The 24,634-nt window shown below is 39.4% G+C and overlaps 1 protein-coding gene across 10 annotated transcripts in view; it reads right to left on the reverse strand.

The window, feature by feature from the left end:
• The window catches only part of SATB2 (SATB homeobox 2), a 252,372-nt gene that overhangs the window by 34,738 nt on the left and 193,000 nt on the right, over positions 1-24,634 (reverse strand). For all 10 annotated transcript variants that reach the window (XM_027591193.2, XM_027591190.1, XM_027591187.1 and 7 more), the window contains 3 exons: positions 23,080-23,292; positions 18,507-18,662; positions 3,145-3,342 (listed from right to left, as the gene is read on the reverse strand). In XM_027591193.2, coding sequence (XP_027446994.1) covers positions 3,145-3,342; positions 18,507-18,662; positions 23,080-23,292 — 567 coding nt within the window. The remainder of the gene's footprint in view (positions 1-3,144; positions 3,343-18,506; positions 18,663-23,079; positions 23,293-24,634) is intronic.

Genomic DNA, 24,634 nt, shown 5'->3' on the forward strand with positions numbered 1-24,634 from the left:
AAAAATTTCCTCTCTTCCTTAAGGAAAGAGGCTCAGATTCTAAGGGACTTCTCACATCACAGAAAACACTGAATGGGGCAGGGGTGCTGTGAAGCTCCTTCCTTTATCTAGTACATCAGTGGGGGCCTAATTCAACAGACTAATCTGGTGTGTAGTTATGCACAACGGTTCATATCTTTACCATATAAGAAAAACTGAGGAATAGTATACCCTAACTACTTAAAGAAATTTAAATGGCACCCTTCCATAACCACAAATGGAGCGGACTTCTGCATGATTTTCAAAATGCTACATATATCAGAAGCTCTTCATAATCACCGATTTCAACTCTACTTAACAACTTGATAATGGTGCATTTTCTGCCTAACTAGACAAAATGTAACAACCCCAAACTAGTATGACCCTACATAAAATTCCTACAACATGTAAATAATTGCATCTTCCTAAAATTTTCGTTGATATAAGGGCACAAATGAATCCTAACTCTGAGTCCAGTGACTTAACTTTCGCACAATTATAGACATTTTTTAGTAGTTTGGGATCTTTTATTAAAATACAGTCCTCCCTAAGTCACAGAGGCTATGCCAACGGTAGTCTCCAATCTCAAGAGTTCTGCCAGCTAGTTCCATTTATTTTTCTTCCCTTTTTATAATCATGACTATACTATAAAATTAACCCAAAGTTTTGTATTTTGCTGACAAACAAATGCAGCATTTCAAAGCAGTGTCACTGAGAAACTGGTGCAATGTAAAAAAAAAAAAAAAAAAGTAACATATTGAAGAATTTCACAGTACTTATGGGATCAAGGTCAATGGCGAAGGCAAAGTCAATGTAGAAAAAATTACCTTATTTGTAAACTCTTTGGCTAAGATCTGAGTGATAGGAATAACCTTTTATTAAATAAGTGAATTCTCTTAGTGATATCAGAAGTTAATGTTAATAGCCACGAAGTGCTTAAAACTGAAAAAGGAAAATTATAGGCTGACTCTTTCTTAGCCATTAAATATTGTTGGCACACTCCAGTTCTGACATACTAACATAAAAGATAATAAAACACATAAATCAATTGGCGGTCTGCTTCTATGATTTACTTTACTCAAACTGGTCAGTTAGAATATTATATATTGAATATCCTCTTAGCTACCTAAACATAGGAACCTCATAGAGATGAGAACTTCTGGATGAAGAATGGAGAAAGAAATGTATAGGAACCATGATCTAAATGAAGGGAAGTCCTTAATTATAATGGTTTTAGTATTTTATCTCAAACTTCTCTACATTTCCAACTTTGTCATCATCTTATGATAAAAACTGGATGCACTAAATGTCTACAATAAATCGGTTTTTCACTCCCTTTCTATTTTCACTTCAGCTAGGCTGAACTAACTAAGATGGACCCTAAATGAAAAGTCCATACAAAGTTGGTGGTTCCCTGAAGCTAGTTCTCGGCCTATGTTGCTTCAACACAGACATTTTGACTATTTCACATCAAAACAAGAAAAATAAGGGTGACAGTGAGTTTCTCATGTGACTGAATTTATATAGTTTGTAAGATCTTTTGTCTGAGGCTATCCTTTCCATTAACTTGTTGATATTAAAGAGTATTTTGTTTTATGAAATGATATGGATAATAAATTGGAGCTTCCCTTGAATTTTTCAAATCAATGTATTCTCCAAAAGAAAAGGTCGATACACCTGTATTAGCTCCCTCTTTAATTTCTACTAAATCTCAAAATCTGAAAAACACTGCTCTTAGCATGTTTGTCCAATTATCTGTAGGTGTTTGGATGAGGCCCCAGCCAGGAAAGGACAGGAGACAGAAGGGGGAAGGTGGGTCATGAAGGGTAAGCCCTGGGGCTCACCTCCGGGGAAGGGGTTACCCTACCACGAGTCCAGGCCCAGGACAGGGGGCTCCACCACTTAGCTGTATACTCTTATCACCCACCTGTTCTGAGTTCACTGTGACTATATTAAGAGACTGCTTCTAGCTCTATGAATTCATGAGTCTAATCATTTGGGCAATTCACTCTGTGACTTTGGAAACTGACCAATGACAGCATGAAGGCACTGACTGAGATGTCAATATTTGGATGATAAGTGATATAATGGACCCGTTGACTTCTGGCTTCTCCCCCAGGCATGTGGGATGAGATCGAGGTGAAAGGAGACAAGGAAACCTCAGGGTAGAACATTTTGCCAAGTCCTTCACCACTGTCTCCTTTGATATCTTGATCAAGAAATGCACCCCACCCTTCCTTCATTCTCATCTTCCTTCCATTCTTCATCCACATGCACACATGCATGCATTCCTCTTTCCTTCTTGCTACACAAAAGGAGGGTCAGACAGAAGCCCTGCAGGGTCCTCTTTGGTGGGAGTTGGGACTGCTGGTATTGGACAGTAGGACAAATCTCAAAACCTATCGAAAAATTTATGGGCAAACTCTAAGGGGTCAAAATTTGGGGTATTAGCCTAGTTAATATTTCTTCCTGAAAGTCACTGATTTTAGACTGCTGCAAGACTCAGAAGCTAAACTCAATTGTTTTTAGAAAGAAATATTATTTCTCTCAATGAGAGCAAATACTAACCAAACAAAACATGCAACGCAAATGAACACAGATTTCTAAAAGAGAGGAAACCAAAAACAGCAAAAACTCATCTTAAAATTCTAAGAATCTATCATAATTTCTCTCAAAGTTCAGTTGAATTCAATGGTATTCTCTAGCTCTTTTCCTCAGCCTAGTCAAACTTTCCTTGAGGGATTTTAGATTAATTTATTAGCTACTTCAGAGTTTTTTCTTTAGAAAATGGTGGAAACTATGAACTGTGTTTTCTGACTGGGAGATTTAATTCTCCACAAGTGCTCTGGCTTCACAGTCCCACAAGTAAAACACACTCAGGAAAGCAGCCGCCTTTGGATTCGATTTCTCACTCATTTTTCTCCTTGTGTGAGCATGTGCGTGTGTGTGCACACACGCACACACACACACACATATACACTGTACCATGAGAACAGGGGCCTCTGTCCTTGGAGACACGGCATGAGACACCTTTCAATGGGAAGTGGTGTGGTGTCCCCCTTTGACCCCTGACAGTTGCTGGCACCAATAGCCCTGCCCAGGTTAGGGGAAGAAGGGGACGCTGACCTGCACTGGCTCAGGGGGAAGCTGGACCACATGCTGCATGCGCTCACTGTGGTGATGTCTCGACTCTTCCTCATAGATCACATCCCTCTCATGCTGGGGAAGGTTCAGGAAGCGACGGATGGTACAGAGGTTCTCCCAGAGGGTGCGGTTCTCTGGGCTGGGGTTCTCCTTCCAGCGGAGCAGTTCGCACAACCAGCCCTAGAGAGAGAGAGAGAAAGAGAGAGAGAAGGTCACCTGGGTTAATCTGTAGGGTGCAGAGCAGCAGAGGATGGCTGGACTGCAGTGTAATGCCATCCCAGTGTAGCTTATTTTTCCTGTCAAAATTGTTCCTACCCACCCAGGAAGATACTGCAACAGCTGACAACTTTGAAAAACCAACCAATGACCACAGAGGTGGTTACATCAATAGCCAAGAGTCTTCATGCTTGTTAATCGCCTTATCACCTTTCCTATTGAATATATTCTCAATGCATCTACAGGTCCTTTGTAAAAGATACTCAAGCAAGGTGACAGTTATCTAATTCTCTGAAAAGAAAGTAATTCATGTTGCTCAGCTACAATTTTTTAAAAATTACCCAGTTGGATAGTTTCCATCCTAAGAGAAGAGTGAAAATGAACAAATACGTATTACAACATAGTAAATTCTAAGGAACAAAACATGTCTGAGTGTAGGGCGCCTGGGTGGCTCAGTCGTTAAGAGTCTACCTTCGGCTCAGGTCATGATTCCAGGGTCCTGGGATCGAGTCCCACATCGGGCTCCCCGCTCGGCAGGAAGCCTGCTTCTCCCTCTCCCACTCCCCCTGCTTGTGTTCCTGCTCTCGCTGTCTCTCTCCGTCAAATAAATAAATAATATCTTTAAAAAAAAAATGTCTGAGTGTAAACAGCACTGAACTCTCTAGAAAGGAAATAGTCTTAGAATTTTCAGTAACTCCACAAAATAAAAACCACCACCTTAGCTAGAATGAAAAAGTTGTATATTTGCTCCATCTGTGAATGCCTTGGGCTCTAGGCCCTCTTAACGATCCCCTTCCCGCCACAGCCACACCTGCAGGAAGGTAGGCAGTTGGCCGGGTCACACCTGCAAATGTGTCTCCCAATTCTGGCATCCGGATGTTCTCTCGCTTGAAACTGCACGAGAAAGAAAATGTAATGCAAATAATGATGGATTATATGAAAATAATACAGAGGATGCTGTCAACATCGCTCACTGACTCATGTCAAAATATTTTACCCAGTAGCTTTCTAACCCATCACTTCCAAGCTACATCGCTCATTTTAAAAACAAGAACTGTCCCACATCACGCCTCTTGCAAAAGAGTAAGAATTTTTCTAAAAAGGTGCAGAAATAAACACAAATAACTTTGAAAAAATTAAATCCCAAATCTCAACAAATTTTTATATCATAACTTGTAAGCCAATGAAAGTTCCTGACATGCATCATAAAAACCCCATATAATATCATAAGCCGTTGTTTGTCTAACTCTCCACTGTGTCTTCTGCCTTTACCCAAAAAAAAAGGGCAAGATTTGATTATCTCCGCTGCATCAGCCAAGACAGCAACACCAGCTGTTCTCATTGTGCAGCCTCTTCCTCGCGGCCTCCATGTTAATAACCTGATCATTCCATTTTCTCCTTCAACTGCCGGCTGCAGCACCGCGAAGAGACAAAAACCCAGGCCCATCTGCAGCAGCTGTAGGCACTGAACTGTGAAGCCACTGGGGATTTATAAACTAATCTGTAACACAACACTGCCTTGTTTTTACAAGTGAGAGGCCACATTTGCGCAGACCTGATCTTTTCTTGCAATAAACTGGGAGCTGGGGAGAGTTAGAGGGTTAGGAAGAATGAAAACAAGGTATCGAATCATTTGCTTGGAAATGTTTTTCCAAGTATTTTCACAGACTTTTTTTTTTCAAGTCCATTGAGAGACAGGTAAATGCTGATTTTCAAGGTGCAACATATATGAAAATTGAAGACAATTACATTTTTTAGCCCTATCAGAAAATAAATTATATTAAAAAAAAATCTAGTCCCAACGTGTTTCCTCAAGGGTTTCTCTGTACAAAGGAAAGAATTCTTGAAATGGAAAATAAACCATCTGTGGAAAAATAAGCTCCTCTTTCTCTGTCTTTTCAAAGATCTGAATAAGTCTCCAACTGAACTCTTTCAAATGTTTCAAACAGGTATGTTTAACAACTCCCAGGGGAAGCTATAGCATAGAGACCAATCATTTAACAGAAAATAAAAACAAAAACCTACATCTGTTAAAAGACGAAGTTCTGAGATACCCAGACCTTCAGGAGGACAGCACCTGCTGTTCCGCTTGAGGAGTGAACTGCATTGTGGGAAGCTGCAGCTTGAAAGGGGACAGGTGACAGCTGAGTGGTATCTCCACTTACGAGACGCGGAATGTCTTGCACAACATTCATGGCCACATTTGATTTATATGCGCTGTTATAATCTGCACTCATTACAATCACTTAGGACAAACTACAGGCCTCGTTATGGACTGTGTGCTGTCTGCCATCAGTCTTTAAGAAGTGTGGTGCTCAATTTGCCCACTGACATGCAAGGTCCTGACCTTGAAGCTATTAGGGAGCAGATTAGACACAAGTGTGATCATGTGTGCAGACATAAGCAAACCAAATTAATTTCTGGCACAGGGAGGTAGCCAACAAGACCCTGTTCTTTGGGCACCAGAGAACTTCCTCAAATCCCTGATGGTGCTGAGCTAATAGCATGTTTAAGGGAACCCGGTTTTGAAGATAAAGCACATTCATGGTATTTAGAGGGTTATTAATCTAGTTTCCCCACAAAGTGTTTGCTTGGCTGATCAGATTAAGGGATGGAGCCTTCAACAGTGCACCCCCACCACAGCAGGCCCCAAGAAATCTGTGATACTTCACAGCCTTGGACATATTGCACCATGTGTACCCAGCTGCTTCAATAATTAGCTTATGAATGTATCAGCTGGTTCTGTGATTTTTATAAATAATAACTAACCTACAGAGCAGAAAGATTGTCAAGAGCCTTACGGTAGCACAAAATTACAAGGTGCTCCTAACTCTAACTTGCTCTTCCACTAAAGGCCGATATTCCCTACGAGTGGCACTCCCGTGATGCCATTTCTAAACATTTATTTTGCATCGGAAATGGAGATGTATGTTTGTCCGTTTTCTTCATGGCGACCATAATTTACATTCCTTTTGCTCTGACCCGCGGCTCGTTTCACGTATCTGAATGCTTACCTTCCGGAAATGTATTCTTCCACCCCACTTCCCGCCTCACCCTCCATCTTTTTGTTCACATGATGCTTCCACCAGCCCATGTGGGATGCTTATCTCTGTTTTCTCAATGGGGTCTCTTATTAGCTTGTTTGGTGGCTAATGAATGTGTGAGAAAGTGCCATGCTGCTGCATGAACACACACGTATGTAACTGTGAGCGAACCCACCACAGAGGAGATAAAGAGTCTCCACACTGGGATTTTTTTCATTTATATAATTTTTGCATGCCGTCCAAGAAAGTTTTGCAGTATCAGGAAAAAAAAAGTGTAAATGTCAAATAAAACAGTGACAGATGACAGTATTCTCTATTGAATAGCACTGTTTCTGTCGTGCATGTTCAATGGGAACTCATGAATTATTAATAAACAAATCTCCTTTTTCTGTTAAAAATCTCAAGTAGGTTTTTTGTTGTTGTTCCCTGTGTGTTATGTGGAGAATTCCAGGAGAATTATTTTCGTTTCAGAAATGCTGATACAGAAGTTTATCTGATTTCCAGCCTTGGTCAGCTCTGTGAGCAGGCACCATGAACTGTGGGGTGCATACCTCTCTGTGATTTCTCTTTTAGGCTGGCTGTAAGTTTCGACCAAAGGTTAGCTGAACATTCATATAGTCAGTTTAGCCCTTCTAGTATGGTAAAACTGAGGCTAAGTGAATTATAGCTAGGAAGCTCAGAGTATTCAACTTGGAACCCTGACATTAAGTGACTGGGTTACCTTTGGGCACTTTGCTACCCTCTTACAGCTTCTGGGATATAACGGTAAAAGGAGGAGTTTACAAAAGATGGTCTCTAAGTTCCCTTTCCAACTCTACATTCCATGATCTGTTACCTTGTTATCCGTCAGAAATAGATAATAATTAGCCATCAGGGTTAAAGTACAAAGAAGAAGCTACCTTGACCAAGTGATTAAGGGCAACATCACCAGTGAGAACATATGCACATCATGAAGCCTGTGGTATGAGGCACTGCAAAGAACACAACCCAGTATCTGCAGTAGTCTTGCTAAAAATGCACAACGTCAGTTGAATCATGACAAACCCAAATTGAGAGATGTTCAGCAAAATAACGTATCGGTATTCTTCAAATTGTCATTAAAAAGAAAAAGAAGAAGAAGAAGAAAAGAAAAAAGGAAGAAAAAGGAAAGACCTAAGAATTGTCACAGACTACAGAAAACTAAAGAGAAATAGTAACTAAATGCAGTTCAGTCTCTGGATGGGATCCTGGCAAAGAAAATGCTCATTAGTGGAAAAACTACTGAAATTAGAATAAACTTTTTAGTTTAGTTAAGAGCATTAAAACAATGTTAATTTCCTGGTTTTGATAACTGCACTATGGTGATGTAGGGTGCTAACATTAGAGGAAGTTAGGTGAGGGATATATGGAAACTACTATTTTGCAACATTTCCGTGAGTCTGAAATTTGTTAAAAATAAAAAATGTTAAAAAGTACAAAGTACACCAAACTTACATAGAAAAATATACATGGAGTCTAAGTGTAATGATGCCAAGGAATTTAGGATTAAAACTCTTTTGCCTTCAAAAATCTGAACCCAGAGAAGGAATATAAGTTTAAAGTTGCATCCTTGCAATAGATGGTTAAGAGAGTCCTTAAGCATTCAGTGCGTAAGTAAATAATATCTACAAACATCTCATTTTAGCCATCTAATCAGCCTCCTAAACAACAGTCGAAGAAACAACTCTGACCACTCTTTCCAACTATGCAGGTGAGGCGACACACAATCCATGTGTTCTTGAAAAGTATGTCAACCTAAATTTATAAAACAAATCGTGTTGCAAATATATTAGGACTCCTTATGATTTGAAGAAATGTGCCCTTATTTCTTTTTAAAAGGCCAATGATAATCCCATAGTTGATCTTTTAGTGAGTTGATAGTTTTATTAAAGATTTACCTAAATGAGATACCCCTTCGTTCCCAATTCAAAAGCATTAAGAAAGGCAACAATAAGAACCACAATTTGCTCCTGTTTTTCTTTCATGGCCTTGTCTGCCATCAATTCCTCTATCGACTCTGTGCTCCAGCCATTGTGAATTACTCACAGACTCTATGGTTGGTATCTCCATCTCCATGCACGAAATGTGGGGTATATATCTACCCATCTGTATTTCTCTTTAGTTTTAACCAAAGGTTGGTTGAATAGTCATATGGTCAGTTTAACTGTTTTAATATGGGAGAACCGAAGCCAAGTGAATTATAAGTGTTTGAGCACAACTAATACTGCTCATGTTACTGCCTTGGCTGGAAGGTCTCATACTCAACTTTCTATCCCCCTGTGAGAAGCTATATTTCAAAGCTCAGCTGACATGGCCTCACCTGACCTGTAAGAACTGTTTGCTCACTCCTGTATGACTCCAAAGCATTTCGCTTATACTCTTCTACAATTTGATGATGATTATTATTTTAAGTGGGCATGTGTGCATCCCCATCGGAACGGTCAGCTTCTTGATGAGGGTGGAGGGAAGGCTTGGTTTCTTACTCATTTTAGCATTTTCATAGCATTGTGGTTCCTTTCACATCAAAGATGCTTAATACACGCTCATTAGATTGAACTGAAATTATCTGAGTGCATAGAAATTAGCCTACTGGAATGTTATAGTTGGAGAGGGGCCCTGCTTCTAAGAAACCCTGTCAATGTTCTGAGGTTTGTTTTCCCATCTCTAATACATGAATATGATAAAAGGAAACAGGGTGATCCAATTTACGTTATATATTTATGCATTGTATATAATATGTAAACGCAAACAGTGACAGGTCTCTCAGAACATTAATTAGTCTGTAATCTTGTGTTGAGCACCCATCTACTACGTGCCATGCAATGTGCTAGTATGTTACATATGTCATTTGTCTTGATTATTTTTACAACAAGGTTAGTTGAGATCATCAGCAAGGAAGTATTCTGACTATGAAACTCAGGAAGAATATCATCATAGAAAATGACATATAAAGTGGATCTAATGACATATAAAGTGGATCTTAAAGGTAAAGACGGATTTCACCAGGTGGGGCAGGGAAGTGATCAGAAGCACATTCCAAGCGGAGATAACATTATCAACAAATGCAGAGATTTAGAAAATTATCACATCCCAGAAATGTAAAGCAACTTTGTGGGGCTAACGCAGTCTAGAAACAGAGGTGGCATCAGATTTTAAAGAATAATATGCAAAGAAATTTCATCTTAATCCTATGGGCCATGGGAGCTATTGAAGGCTTCTAAATGATATGACAAAGAATTAACTTTCTTTTTTCTTTGTTCTGCTTTCCCTTCCTTTCTCCCTCATTCCTTCCTAACAAGAAGTCCTTAGGGAAGACTATGATAAAGTCAAGAACACCACTTATCCTAGTCTAGATCTTTTTTTTCTTTCACAGCAAAATCAGGACCCACAGTGGCCTGGTAATGGTAGAGTACATACTTCATATGCTTCACCCAATAGGAGTTTTCATTCTAACAAAAAAATGACACATTTTGTAAACACCAAGCTATATCAATCATTTAAAAAGAAACTGTTCTCATCATTTTAACCCTTGTCTTTTCTCTGTGTGTTTGTTGTTGTTGTTATTCATATGAGAATTTCTTACAGCTTTCCAAGATTCAAAATGAATCAGGAAGGGTAATATCCCATTATTTCAGTTCTAGAAAATGTTAAAGGTTTAAAATTTTCAGGTAGACAATAACTGAGCGACATTCTCCAAACTACATACCAAAGGCTGAGAATGTCCAAATAACCAGAGAGGTCTTTCACAAAACAATAATACGACCAGTGTTTGAGTTTGGACCCCAACAGAAATGGCTTTGAATCCCATAAACTCCAAACCTTACCCTTAAGTGACAGGGGGAGGGGAAGCAAACGGGAAGACAAGGGTTCCTGTCCGTGGTACTGAAATGTCAGTGTGTACTAAGTTACTTGTTTTCCTACCCCAGGACACTGGTAATGACTCCAACTTCTCCCATGTTTTTTTTTTTTTTCCTTAAAAAAATTAAGGTTTATGTTGGTGACAAATTTCCTAGTTTTTCTAATATTTCAGAATAAATACAAACCAGGATCTGCTTAGCAACACAAGTTTACAGCCTAGTCTGATCTACAAAGAGACAGATGGAATAAATAACCGTTCCTGTTAAGTAATTTGTACTTGCCTTGAAGGCAAGGCCTTGTCACAGTCATGTTGTAGTACTGTGCTGTTCAATGTGCCTAACACAGAGCTGATAAGTGAATTCAATCTACAAATAGTAAGTACCCTCCACCCCCGTGGCCCCTCTAGGAACTCCAATGAATGAATAAGTCAGCAAATGAACAGTTCTTCAGGAGAATGACTCAAAGCTTCTTGCACAGAGATGTAAAAGGCCATTTACTCACCCACATCCTCAATACAGAAAATGTCAGCATATGTAACCACAAGGAAATGTTTTCTGAGTGCCTCAAAAGAAAATTCATATTATTAACCACAGACAGTCGCTTTCTAAATGGAAGCACATAAAGTCCCCAAACAAACTTTTGTAACTGCGAAGGATTTCTCTTCAGCTGGTTGAGATTCTTCTGAAGTGTGAAATGAGCCAGATAATATTCAGCTCTTGTTTCTTAGTCACCAAATTCTCTTTTCATGAATCCAATAAGTGTCTATTAAAATAAATAAACCCCCTAATGATTCAAGATAACCTAATCAAGAACACTGAAATGGATAAAAGGCTAACTGCAAGGGAGACTTGTCAAGGGCTTCAGTGACTCCCTGACGGTGAGGTCATCTAACCCTGAAAAGGGTTTGTGCTAAGCATCTGGTTACAGTTCAAGGTTAATTATTTTATACCTTGAATGTGGTAAGTAAAAATGATCGGCTTCTTTTTGTATATTTCAAAACTATACACTAAATTCTAAACTATTTTCAAGGGGACCAATTTTCAGCTGTCTCTGGGCATGTCCCTCACATTTCTATGGATGTGTTTGTAAAGATTGAATCTGTAATTAACAGTAATGAAAATTTTATTTCAGAACAGCTTCTTAACTTCTGTTATGGAGGGCTCAAGACAAGAGTGGATTTCATAAAATCTTGTTGCCCTCCTTACTAAAGATACAAGGGATAAACATAGCTATAGAATAATGTGGAAATTTGGTATGATTTTATACAAATATGTACACAGATACATACATGCATACATGGGAACGTGCACCTGAAAAAGCCATCCGTATTTGCCAAAAAGATGAATGAATCTCGAATCTTGTATTTCTCCACTTAAATACTAGAAAGGTATTAGCAGCAAAATGTGCTAGGCTGAACCATGAAGCAGAAAACAACCAACTATTTCCAGTTCCTGACTTCAGGTCCAAATTCTGCATACCTGTGATGTAATACTATATATTTTGCAAACTGCCTCAAGAACTTGTAAGTGCATGGGGGAAAAAAACCAGACACAGCAGAAAACTGTGAATGAGACTTTTTTTTTTTTTTTTTAAAGATCAGAGCTGAGACCAGAGTAAGGCGAGCAAACAACTAATGTGCAAAATTTCAGGAGTGTGGCTCTGAAAGTGTGTGCCTCCTTAAAATCTGCACCAGCTTGCCTCACCCTGGTCTTGGCCCTGTGAAAGGAACATGATTCAACAGTTTCTACAGCAAAGTGGTAGGAACTCTTCATAGGTACCAGCATTCTCCAGCTGTAAGAACCCTGTTATAACCCAACGTGCTCTTTGTAAGAGGGCTGGGAGAGTTTGGAGAAGTAGTTTTAATATGTCAACCTGATTTGCTTCACATGCAAGCTTCCAAAGGTGCTGTGTCATGACCTGGCAAAGTAACTATTTCTACTGCTATTTCTGCAATAGATAAAGATGTGCTTAAAAGCCATATAGAAACATGAGTGATGGGTAAAGGTATCTCACATTTTAAGAACTGCATATGAACTCCGTGATTAATCTTCATGGATATCTAATTAAGGGTTCCCTTAAAAGTCGTTTTAGGGCATGAAACATTAACATAATTAATTGTAGGGACAGTAAAAAGAACCCAATTTCTCACTATCAGGTTGATATAAAAACTGAGATCTTGAGGGAATTTCTGCTGATAATCTCTCAACAGAATGTAATCGCTAGAGATTATGCTGAGAAAAAAAGGCAGAGGATGAAGGGCTCAATTTGATGCTTCAACATCATTGTGTTGACTGCCTACTTTAGTTTAGCACTTGGGGATGCTGAGAAATCTAATTTCATCACTACTTGGCATAATAACTTTTTCAAATGGTAATTGTAGTGTATATTTCATTAATTTTTTTTCATTTGAATTTGGTGGATAGCCCTGAAATTGTAGTAAACATGCCCCAACTGACAAAAGGAGAAACTGCTTCTTGATGGTTTGTCAATATGGTTACATTACAAAGAAACCTGCCCAGCAGGAAGGGGCAGCAACTCAGGCTAGGCTGCGTGCTGCCTCGTTTTAACCTGCCTTACGTGCTAAATATGAGATAGCAAAAGCAAAATCATTAGGAGTGAGACTAAGACCACTGACTCATTTTACATAGGGTATCGTATGGTTATTACTTCCTGTCACTTTTTATACCAGAGAGATGCGGCAGCCAAACCTCTACTTCCAGTAGTCTGAGCTATCCCAGCTCTAATAAAGCCATTTCCATAAAGGGAACCTAATGAGAGAAATGTCAAACATCTTTCTGAGCAAAGTGGCAAAACCTTGATCTTTGTATGGTATTTTCTAAAGGCTAAGAAACTAGTAATGAGATAAAAGGTAATAGTAATATTTTATACTTTGTATATTTACTCTCCTACATGAAAAGTTGGGCTTAAAAAAAAGAATTTTAGTTTTAACTTGTCACATAATGATGTGTTGCACAGTATGATCTTGATTAGGATACAAACATGCATGTGCACATCCATTCACACACTACACATTAGAAGGATTCTAAAATGTGAATAGTAACCATGTCTGCACTATAGAATTTCAGGTGATTCATGTCTGTACCTTTATACTTTTCTTCATTTTCTACATTTTCAAAAATGAGGATGCTATTATTTAAGTAATCATAAAATAGAGGTTATTTCTTTAAAGAAGAAATATGTACAACTAAATTGTGCCTGGGACATTTTAAAGAGACACAAAAGCAAAGATTAATGTGGTAACCCCTGACCAAATGAAGGACACGTTAGCACATACACTGAATGTGATAAAAACTCCAACAGCAAAGAGCGATAAAAGGAACAAACCAAATAATATATCTGTTATTTTTCTTTATATAAAATTGTGTATCTTTCCTTCATTTTTGCTTTATTTTAAAAGGACCTGCCATGAAGAGCTGCATATTTTAAATCATTCAGCCCATTAAGCAAATTAGACCATTATAAGGAGAGATTTTGTGATAGGGAAGAAAGTTCATAAAATATGAGTTTGTAATCTACATCTAAAGTATAAGTAGCCTTCTACTTAGGAATACAATTTATTAAGTCAGTAGGAACATGGAACACTTCTTTTTTCTTTTGGATAGAAATGTTTAAGTGATAAGTGATAAGGAAGGAATAAAGGTCAGTACACAAAATCTACTTAATGTACATGAAGCATAGAACATACTGAAACCCAATCACCACGGAGAACACAGCTTCTATAGGGAAAAGGATGTCAGAATTGTGTACTAGAGGCCAGAGACTCATCTTCCCCAGCTGCAGGGGGATCATGATGATGGCTCCCTCTCTAACTTCTTTGTGCAGGAAGAATAAGGACTCTCCTATCCCTGATCCCAGTGCTAGCTGGGACTGGGAAAGTGTGTGGCAGGGAGGGGAACTCCAGGGTCTTTAAATCTTGGTGGGGATAAGGACATGCTCACCAGAGAGGCTCCCCACCCCACCCTACCCCCAGGGTCCCTGTTTGTTCCCAGATGACTTCCTCTGGGGCTGGCCCTGTCATCAGCAGCATCTGAGATTTCACAACCAGGTTACTGATCTCTCCTCTTTGCCGTGTGCCAGCCTTCCTCTACTTTCCTCCTGCAGAAAGCAAGCCCCCCTCACCACCACCAAAAAAAGAGGGAAGTAAACCCAGTGCCCTTTTAAAGTTTTTGTTCGTTTGTTGGCTTTTATTTTTTTTAAATGGGGACAAGGGAGAACAGAAATTGAAATAAGCCCCTTCCAGTCTTCCTACCTACTCTATTCTCACCCAAACACAGTAGGAAAAGGCAGTTATGTAGGTAGAGTTGGGTCTTTGGGTACACAAATAATAAAGATTTACTCTCCTTGCAAAACACACACACACACACACACACACACACACACACACACACACACACAAAACAAAAACCTAACACCAACTTTAGATCACTGTCAGCATTCTATGAGCTGAAGTACTGTAGACTATAAAAAGGAGAAGAGGTCAGTATATGGAGAAACAGGGAATTCGTTTCTGGGGAAGGGAGCAGTAGGTGTCAAGGGAAAGAAATGTGGCTGAAGACGCTTTCACAAAGCACTCGGCCAGCCCTGGAGGGTTGCAGCGGGCCACTGCATCTCCTCTCCCCATCTTTCCACTTCCCAGGTCATGTGCGATAAGCTGCAGTTGGGGAGGAAGCGGGGGAAGCCACCCCACAGAGTGTAAGAGCAACAGGGAGATGACAAGGAGCTCCTGCAGCCACTCAGACTGCACTCGGGGACGTTCATTCCCTGGTAGCCCTTTGCATGTAAGGGTCACACTGCAGTGATCAGAAAATGTCCTGTATGACTTTAAATTATGCCTTCTACTAAGGACCCCTCCTACTAAGGTCTCCTATTTCAGAAAAAAACAATCACCAAATAGAGTGTATACTCTCCCATGAAGACCATCAACAATCTGAATATTTTGAAGAAAGAAAAAAAAAAAGATTATCCTCAGAATTCACACACACACACACACACACACACACACACACACACACACACACACACACAGATCCTAAATTGAAATGAAGGAAAAGTTAAAGGTGAAATAAATCTATATGCACAAGCATACCTTTTCTTCTTACTGTTTTCTTCCACTTTTCCTTCTTTGGCTCCTTCTCTTTGTAGGAAAGAAAGGCAAGGGCAAACAGGAGACATTCAGAGGAAGTGGATGATAGACCGGCCATGCATAACAAAGGAGCTAGAGCTGAGTTGGACAAAGAAGCCTACAAAGGCATCTTGATGTAACCCACACACTAAGGAAACACACACACACACACACACACACACACACACTCTCTCTCTAGTAATATACTGTCACCAATGAGACCACAGACGAAACTGCACAAGGTTGTCATCCTTGCAACCCCTTTTCTGAAGCCCTCCTCCCATTGTGTCCCTAAACACTTAGAGCCCTCAGGCACCATCTTGGCCCACCACCCTAATCTCTCTAAAATTTTCCTTTCGGTTTTTCTTCTAACTCTCATTCAAGGCTTGCCTAACACAGTTATAGGTATTATTCTTAATAACTGATGACAGGAATTCACATCAATGAGTGGATGAGGTTTAATGGAGGGCTTTTTTTCTATTTTAAAAGAAATGTAAAATGGAAGGGAAGGGGTTGCTACGCATATTTGAACTGGGCCTTCAAGGTTCCAAACCTACTCCAGATCACAAGAGTTCCTAATTAAAGGTTCTTCTAATTTCACCTCTAAGAGAAGAGAGAGCCCTTGCTATTCTGCCTCACTCCCAAGAAATTACGATTCTTCCAAAGAAACAGAGAGAGGGAAGAAAGAAAATGCAGGAGAGGAAGAGAATATCTTTGTATTCTCCATCCTCACAATCCAATAAAGAGGGTGCGGCCACTTCCCACTGCAGCTTGGAGAGGCTAAGTACTTTGGCCAAAGGTCCACTATTAGTCACACACAGAAACACACACACACAGAAACACACCTTATGGATACATGCCAAATATATATGCAAGGTACCAAATTGTACAATTAATTTCACGAAATATGCTCTTTATGAAACAAATGCTGGTACGTACAAAAGGGAGTGAATATCTTACGTTGCCTTTGAAACTATCAGGTAAGTGCACTTTGCTGGGGGGGGGGTACCATTTTTAAAAATCTTAACACCTGATTTGCCAATCTAGTCAGCTATCTATCTATAATAAGGTTCCCCATTCATAAATGAGAATGAGGTCACTGTCCCAATGAAAAAAGGTAAAACCTTAAAGCACCTTATCCCCACAGAGGCTCAATCTCACCCTCCAACATATTAATTCCCAGAACTACATTCTCCTCCAGATTCCACAAAATCAGGGTTACTGAGTTCTTCAGGGGGGGGATCAAAAATTTGGTGAGCCAAGCTTGTGCCAACTGGCAGATACAGCTTTCAATCAGCCACCTGAATTATTTTGGGAGGCTGGAGGCATCACCACTTCCAAAAGCCATAGTGCCAAGTCAACAGAAAGATTACAGGCAGTTTGAATCAAGCTCTCAGACTATGGGCTTCAGTTTTTCTTCAAAGCTGCTTATGAAAGAAGAACTGAGTGAAACTTTGGTATTTACGTCAAGTCACGACTAAGGGGTAGGTTTGCAAAATCAATTGTGTAGCTTTTATACTCACTGCACATTTACCACATATGTCCTTTATTACACAGTGGAAAACCATTAAATGCACAGTAGTTTTGCCAAGTGGCATTATGCATTTAACAGCTTTATTCGTTTAACAGCTCCAACTCTCATTATATTTTGCCATGTGGTACATGGGATTTTATGCATTTAACAGTTTAAGAAGGCTCTATGGTGTTTTCTTTTCATGTATTTCATACTACGGTTGGACATCATATCTTAGCAAACTGTATTTCAATGATTTCATTGATGAGCGAAGACTAAGAATAACCTGGAAAAATTACTACATTGAAATTAAAAAGGAAAAGGAGTATTTCAATTCTCTTCAAAATTCCTTGATATTCTACTCCTTTCTCTTTATCAACATCTGAAAAATAACTTGTCAGGTTACTGCAAAACTATAGGTAAAAAAGGCTAATCCCAAAACAATATAATTAGTCTAAATACAATATTTAGCTACCTATCATTTTAAAGATGATAATTTAATTTTCATTGAAAACCTTCCTGCTTAATAGAAATACAATATTCAGTAACTCCCTTTCTTTTCAGCACACAACAGAAGATCTGTTAAGGAGACGCTGGACCATTTTACCATTTACATATGTGGGATGAAAACATTTGTCATGCAAGGCCACAGAGGAAATCAAGCTCAGAATCAAAGGACTCTCAAAATTATGCTTCAGCTAACTTTTGTTTCCTCTACCCTGCACTGGATCATTATTCATCCTAGGGATAAATAAGTAAGCACCTCAACCTAACCCATTTTAGGAGAGGGTAGTAGCTGTCCCTTTAAACGAACTGAGAAAGATAGTGGATCCCATCAACTGTGCTGCTTTCAGAAATAAAAAACCTAAGCATCTGCTTACCCTTTTCCCTGGAGCATTCCATTCCCCACAATCCCGGCACTGAGAAATTGTACTGGATAAGCTTCTGTGTTTTTCTGTTATAAATTTTAGCACTCGTTCTGGGGACCCCCCCCCAACATGTGTTTTCTCCTGGAAAAAACAACTGTATTCTACACATAAAAGAAACACCTGACATGGCAAGGTGTCTCTGGGGCTGGAGAAAAGAGGTTATTATAACAAAGTCAGCGGTTCCCCTGGAGGGAATATGAGAGGGGATGAGACAAGATTCCAACTGGGTCTCGGGAAGATGCTGTTTTGTACATGCTAAGTTTTGCTCAAATATGAAAAAAAAAAAAGAGAGAGAGAGAGAGAGAAAGAAAAGTGATACATAGCAGTGCTTAGAATTATGAGAGAGAGCATTCAAGGCTGATGCTTTTTAGAAAAAAAAAATCTTTAAAAGAAAAAAATCTGGGTTTTAACTTAGTCTCTATTTTGAACTCCAGTGGGAATAAAAGCAAACTGCAGAGCAAAATGCAGAACATGACAGGTTCCCTAGGGATTATTATTGTTATTATTATTATTATTATTATTATTATTATTATTATTATAGGAACAGATGTATTTTTATTGGTGGGAGGAGGAGAATGGTCTAATTCCAGCCCTTGCTTTTGCTCTTTTAAAAAACCACTCACCTGACTTTTATTTGCAGCCACTTTGGCAAACAGGGCTTGAGACACCTTGGCCCTTTTCATCTCCTGTTGGATCTCGTCATAAATGGCAGCTGTGATGTTGACGTTGGCGCCGTCCACCTTAATGGGGAGGTCTGTTGTCGGTGTCGAGGTTTTGGCCTACCAAGAGACCATGAAAATAATAATTTAAAAAGTGCTGCATTCAGCCCAGCCATCTGTGCAGAAATTACCAAAGGATTTCAGTCAGCTGATGCCAAACTGCATTAGCTACAAAGGGACACTTCCTGTCCATTATTCTAATCAGGTTAATTGTGATTGGAAATAATTGCAGTGCATTCCTATAGGACACGCAGAGTCCTGTCAACCCTGTTGTTTTCCTCACAGTATCTTCGACAGTTCACAGGTAGGATGGCTACTCTGGGCACCAAACTATAAGCGATCCACCTAACTGCAAAACAAGCATGCAGAACACACATGCAGCTACCTTTTTCTTTCTAAAAATGGCACACCTTGGAGGAACAGCCGATTCTTCCAGAAAAAAAATGAGTAAATGGGTAGAGGTCTCTAAATAATAAATTATTACTCAATTTAATGCACTCCCCTGAGTCTCTCTCATTCTTTATTAAAGCTTTACATATGTCATTTGAGTATGTATGGTTTCTCATCATTATCATCATTATGCTACCCAGACAGTCACCTAATTTCACCTAGGAAATCAGTGGAAATGAAACAAAATTTCATTTCATAAAACTAGGCTTCAGAATGCCTTTGATGTGCCGTTTTCATTTCCTTAAACTCATATTGTGGTTTTATGTATTCTGCCGTGCTCGTTTTAATTGAATGATCTCCCATCAGCTTCAGAGACAAATGAAGGACAATCTAGAAGGTGTTTGTACTTCTTGGGGTTAAGATAACCCTAAAACATTTGCATCTCCATGATCCAAAAGACTGTCAGGAGCATTTACTCTGGTGTATAATGAGAGGGGGCTAGGAAGCCTTCTCGGAACCCGCGGCCGCAGGACTGCAAGAAAAGTCACCCCTGATTTTTGGTTCCTGGGCACACCTGGCTGATTTGAACTAAACTGGGTATTTTTCTGTCTCCACTCACCCTAGAATCCCAAACCAAGGCAGTTGTCACCAAATCATTACTTTCCCTCTACGGATGCCCTGAGCTATTCCCCCACTGAGGAAGCAGCCTGCAGATTTGGAGAAAGACCCAGCATGCAGCCTGGACACTGTGGGATCATGCTCCATAGCATCTTGAAGCCGGCGTGAATATCCCAAGTTTCTATGCAGGCTTTCTTTCTGGAGAGTGCTCACTGACTTTTGCATTCTCCTTTCTCCCTGCCCCCTACTATTTTCTAATTACCACAGAATAAATAGTAACTATAATGTATGTGGTACTTTTCATTTGCCAGGCACTCCAGAAAGTGTTTTACTTTTGTTATTTCATTTAATTCTTTGAGGAACCTGGTTAAGTTGGGCTTTATTATTTTCATTTTACTGAGGAAGACAACTGAAAAGAAAAGGATACTCAACCTGCTGGAAGGACACGCAGCAGCAAGTGACAGAACCATGATCTGAATTCAAGGGCTTTTGGCTCCAGAGCATTGTCTCAGGATACTGCACTATCCTATCTCCCAAATCTCCAGTTTAGTCTGGGTGCTAAAGAAGATGCAAACATCTTCTTGCCTTCTAGTTTGGGGTCTTCTCATAATAATCCAATTTTCTGTCTTTTTTTTTTTTTTAAAGAAAGTCCTTTATCTTCTCAAAATTTCTAGTTAATCCACCGTGCTTTTCCTGTTAAGTACTTATTTTAGTATATCAATCCCACCTTTCTCAACTGAAATTTCTTCATCAGCCTCACTGACTATTTCATCTTACTTGACGGGTCAAATCTTCTCTAGAACGCTCAGGGCTAAAACAGAACCCCTCAAGGCACTATAATATATGGTTAGGAGCCCATGCCTTCCAATCAAAATAACCAGAGTTCAAATCGTAGCTCTCCAACTCAGTCATGCAACCTTACACCAGTTATTTAACCCCCCAAACCTCAGCTTTCTCATCTGTAAAATGGGAATAACCACACAAAATGGTGAGGACTGAATTCATGCAAAATGCTCACAGTACCCGATACACAGCAAGTGCTCAATGATCATTCTTATCTTTATATTGTTGTTTTGTCGTTGTTAAGTACATCAAGAAATACTGGCCCACTCAAAGATTATGAGAAGGGCCTCTGAAGGTTTAATTTAACATTTTAGATTTCTTCCATTTGTTTTAAACCAATAGTAAAGTGTTGATGGGTTCTGGGAAATGCTCTCCATCAACCTACGTAGGCTGCCTGGGTGTTCCAGAATGCTGACTCCAACTAAAAGCTTCATCAGTGGATGCTCCTCTCACATTTGTTCTCACAACGAAAGCTTTACTAAGGATCTTTACTACTGAGATATGTATGTAAAGAAGTTTGAATAGTAGGTAATCAGAAAATGTTTTAAAAGACTTTAATAACTTCCTTCTCTCGATGTTTAACAGAAAATGAAGAAAGTTCCAGAGAATGTACAAATGCCAGTGATATGACTATATTCTCAAAAAGATTTTATATTTATTTTCAGAAATCTCAAAACTGTGAAATTAAATGATCAATTTCCCTGTTATTCTTGTCCATAAAGGGCACTTCTACATAGGAATTTTCTAGATGAGATTTTTCTGCTATTCAATAAAGCAAAATACTGACCCTGATTGTTTTCCCTGGTAAACTGCTTTGACTCTGAAAGCTATCAGGTCTTTGAAAAGTGTCTAAGAAATAATTGCACTAGAAAAATATTACAAAGAAGCAGAAAATGAACCACCAAGACCCAGGTTATTTTCTAACAAGTAGAAGTGACTTTCTAAGTTGGTTAAATGGCCATAAAGTATGGCTGGCCTCTCTATAATGATTTATTGGGCTTCAAAAGTGGCAAAATTATCGGTGAATTTAATAGAAGTAAATATTAGTGCAAATGAACAACTCGTCCAACTCAATAGCTCAATATGTATGCCCCCAAGATTTTAAAAAAATAAATAAAAAGAAAAAAGCTTGGTTACATTCATCCAAAGTAAGCAATCAAGAGACTTATTTTTGGTTTAACAGTAACTAAAACCCATAATTCACCAAAGACTAAAGTGTAAGTATCACAATTTGGCACTGCATGATAGAAAATGATCTTCAGTTAAAAATCTATTGCAGAGCAAAAAAAAGTTATGATGTGTGGAAAAAAAATGGATGTACTTGAAAAAGCTCAAATATTTCTACTAGAATAAAATTCTGTTTCTGTGTTTAATCAGTTCCTTGGAACTTATAAGAAAACACTCATAACACCAAAATCATAGTATCTACGCAAAAAAAAAAAAAACTTTGGTTTCAAACTACCCATTTTTCTGATTTGTACAAATGTGTACCTGTTAAACATTTGTTTTGAGATATAACTTGCAGGCATCCTAGCAACAGTGAATGAGATGGCTTTAACATCAATCTATTGGCTAGTAAGAGTTTGGAGGAAATAGAAAGTAGACTATAAATGAATGGGCTCAGGTGTGAACTGGAAAGATCGCTTGGCTGACTTGAGACCTTGACCCCTTTATAAAGTTAGGATCTCTGAAGCACACAGCATTACTAGATGTATGTACGCATTTGCAGGAAGACCAGATCAGAATGCTTTTAAAGTGCAGAAAAATGAGGAAAGGAAAGCTTATTCATCGAGTTCTGTAGGGAAGATGACCCTAGGAAGGAAAATCATTAAGGCCTACTTTCCGGGGCGCCTGGGTGGCTCAGTTGGTTAAGCAACTGCCTTCGGCTCGGGTCATGATCCTGGAGTCCCAGGATCGAGTCCCACATCGGGCTCCTTGCTCAGTGGGGAGTCTGCTTCTCCCTCTGACTCTCTCCCGTCTCATGCTCTCTCTCACTCTCTCTCTCAAATAAATAAATAAAATCTTAAAAAAAGAAAAAAAAAGGCCTACTTTTCACTACTACTGTGTTCTAAGGGATCATTGAATGATCTCCCAAACATTCTGATCCAGCCGCTGCACATACATGCTTCCACCACACAGAGATTTCTCCCCCATTTTGTCTTTTTTCAGATTGCATAAAGAAGAGTTTGGATTACTCTACTTGTCCCCTGCCCCCAACCCTAACCAACACCCCCATCCCCCCTCCCTGCCCAGTATCCAAATAAATATACAGTTTAAGGAAAAGCAGTGTCCTTGCTATGCAAACTCAGCTTCAATTCAAATCCCCTGGCCCCATCTTAGATAGCTAAGCAGCTGTGTGCACACATTCTAGAGCCTACCCATCCACCCACTCCTGCCCCTTCTGTGTGGAAGAATGGTTCTTTTCTAAAGGGACAGGAATACCATATGACACAGTAAAGGATAACCACTATTACATGGTCAGAGGTTCATATCCTCTGACCAACATGATCAGTGAATCAAGAAATCCTTGAATTAAGCCTCTTAGTTTTTGAGAGAAACACAGATTCAGTGAAGGCAAGATGTTTCCAAGGCCAAGAGTGAAAAGTCAGTGGAACAAATATCTCACCTGAGGGGTTCGGGAGGAGCTGGGACTGCTAGAGGCTGATGAGACCATGCTCACATTGGGGTTCATGCTCCGCTCTCTCTCGTCCTGGTATATGCGATCCCGCTCCACTTCCGGCAGATTGAGGAAATTCTGCATGGCCCTCAAGTTTACTAAAAGAGACTGAGAGGCTGTCCGAGGGTCTTCTTCCTTACGCAAAATCTCAGACAACAATCCCTGATTAAATGGAAAAAAAACAAAAACAAAAAACAGGCTAAGTCATATCTGCCGGTGTGTGTGTGGTTTCCATCATCTGCCCCCCTCCCCCTTTATTTGTTTGGTGTAACCAGCTGGCTGTGATGTCAAGAACCTCAGTCTAATCGCTGAGGGTTCTCCAGCAGGAAGATTTTGTGGGAATGTGCTTGCCTTCCAGGGCTGTGCCTTATTCTGGACTGTTCTATTCTGACACTTTATCATCACTGTAATAATCGTCAGCATACAGAGATGCCAGCTAGCAAGGTAGGCGCTCGGAAGCCTTGTGAAACTGCAGTTACCACCAGGTGCCTCCTACAAGTATTTCAGGAACTGTTAGAACTCTCTCTGCTTGAAACTGGGAACACTTGGCAGTCCTGCTCAGCTTTACAAATCTGCCAAGTTTGGTAAATTTAGTTCCGACATTTAAACAGCATGGGAGATTTACATCGACTTAAAAAAAAAAAAAAAAAAAAGTTTGGCTGAATTTCTGTGTGACCGGCCACTGTTTTCAATATAGATGTTTCTCATGGCAAAAAAAAAAAAAAAAAAAAAAAAGACACAAAGCAAATGGCCATAACTTGTGTTAACCCTCTGATAGCTTCTCAATCCACATACATAATCGGTATCCTTGTATATGTACGTGAGGGCACCCAAACCTTTCTTCCCCCCCTGGAGGAAGAAGCTCTAATCCCACCATTAAAACAATGGAAATACTGCCACATCTGGTGAGGGATCAGAGCACACATCAGAGACTGCCATGTATAGGCTCAGATAATTTCTGAATATGTGACTCATCCATATAGAAAGCTTTAAATAGGAAGCTAGTGTTTTCATGTGTTCTGATGGCAGGGAACTCACAAAAAAAAGGAAAATGTTGACGAGTCTAGAGAAAAGTAGTATGCACTCAAGAAAAGGGCTGGACCACAGAAGTAATTTGGGCAAAAACTAAACCATGTCTATTCTGCACTCTTGTTAGATTATCACACAGAGGCACCACTTTACACCTCCAACTCAGGGCATCTCTTCTCAGGGCAGTATGAGACCAGAGTCTAGGATTATCCTCCAGAAAGAGCTAAAATGTTAACCTCTGTATCTTAGAACACATGGGGCAACTCCAAATTGTGAAAAGTAGATGCCAAAGACATTTCCACTGAGGGGAATGTTAATGCAAAGAAAACACTATCAGGTTTGTAAAATATGGCTTAAATACAAAAAGATGTTAGATGCAAGAAGAATATACAACCTCTGGTTGGGCAGAAATCTTCAGGGTAAGATAGGGAATTTTAAAAAATAAGTAATGCATTATAATGTAGTGAAGCAAATG

Source organism: Zalophus californianus, chromosome 3, assembly GCF_009762305.2.
Source record: "Zalophus californianus isolate mZalCal1 chromosome 3, mZalCal1.pri.v2, whole genome shotgun sequence".
Taxonomy (NCBI): domain Eukaryota; kingdom Metazoa; phylum Chordata; class Mammalia; order Carnivora; family Otariidae; genus Zalophus; species Zalophus californianus.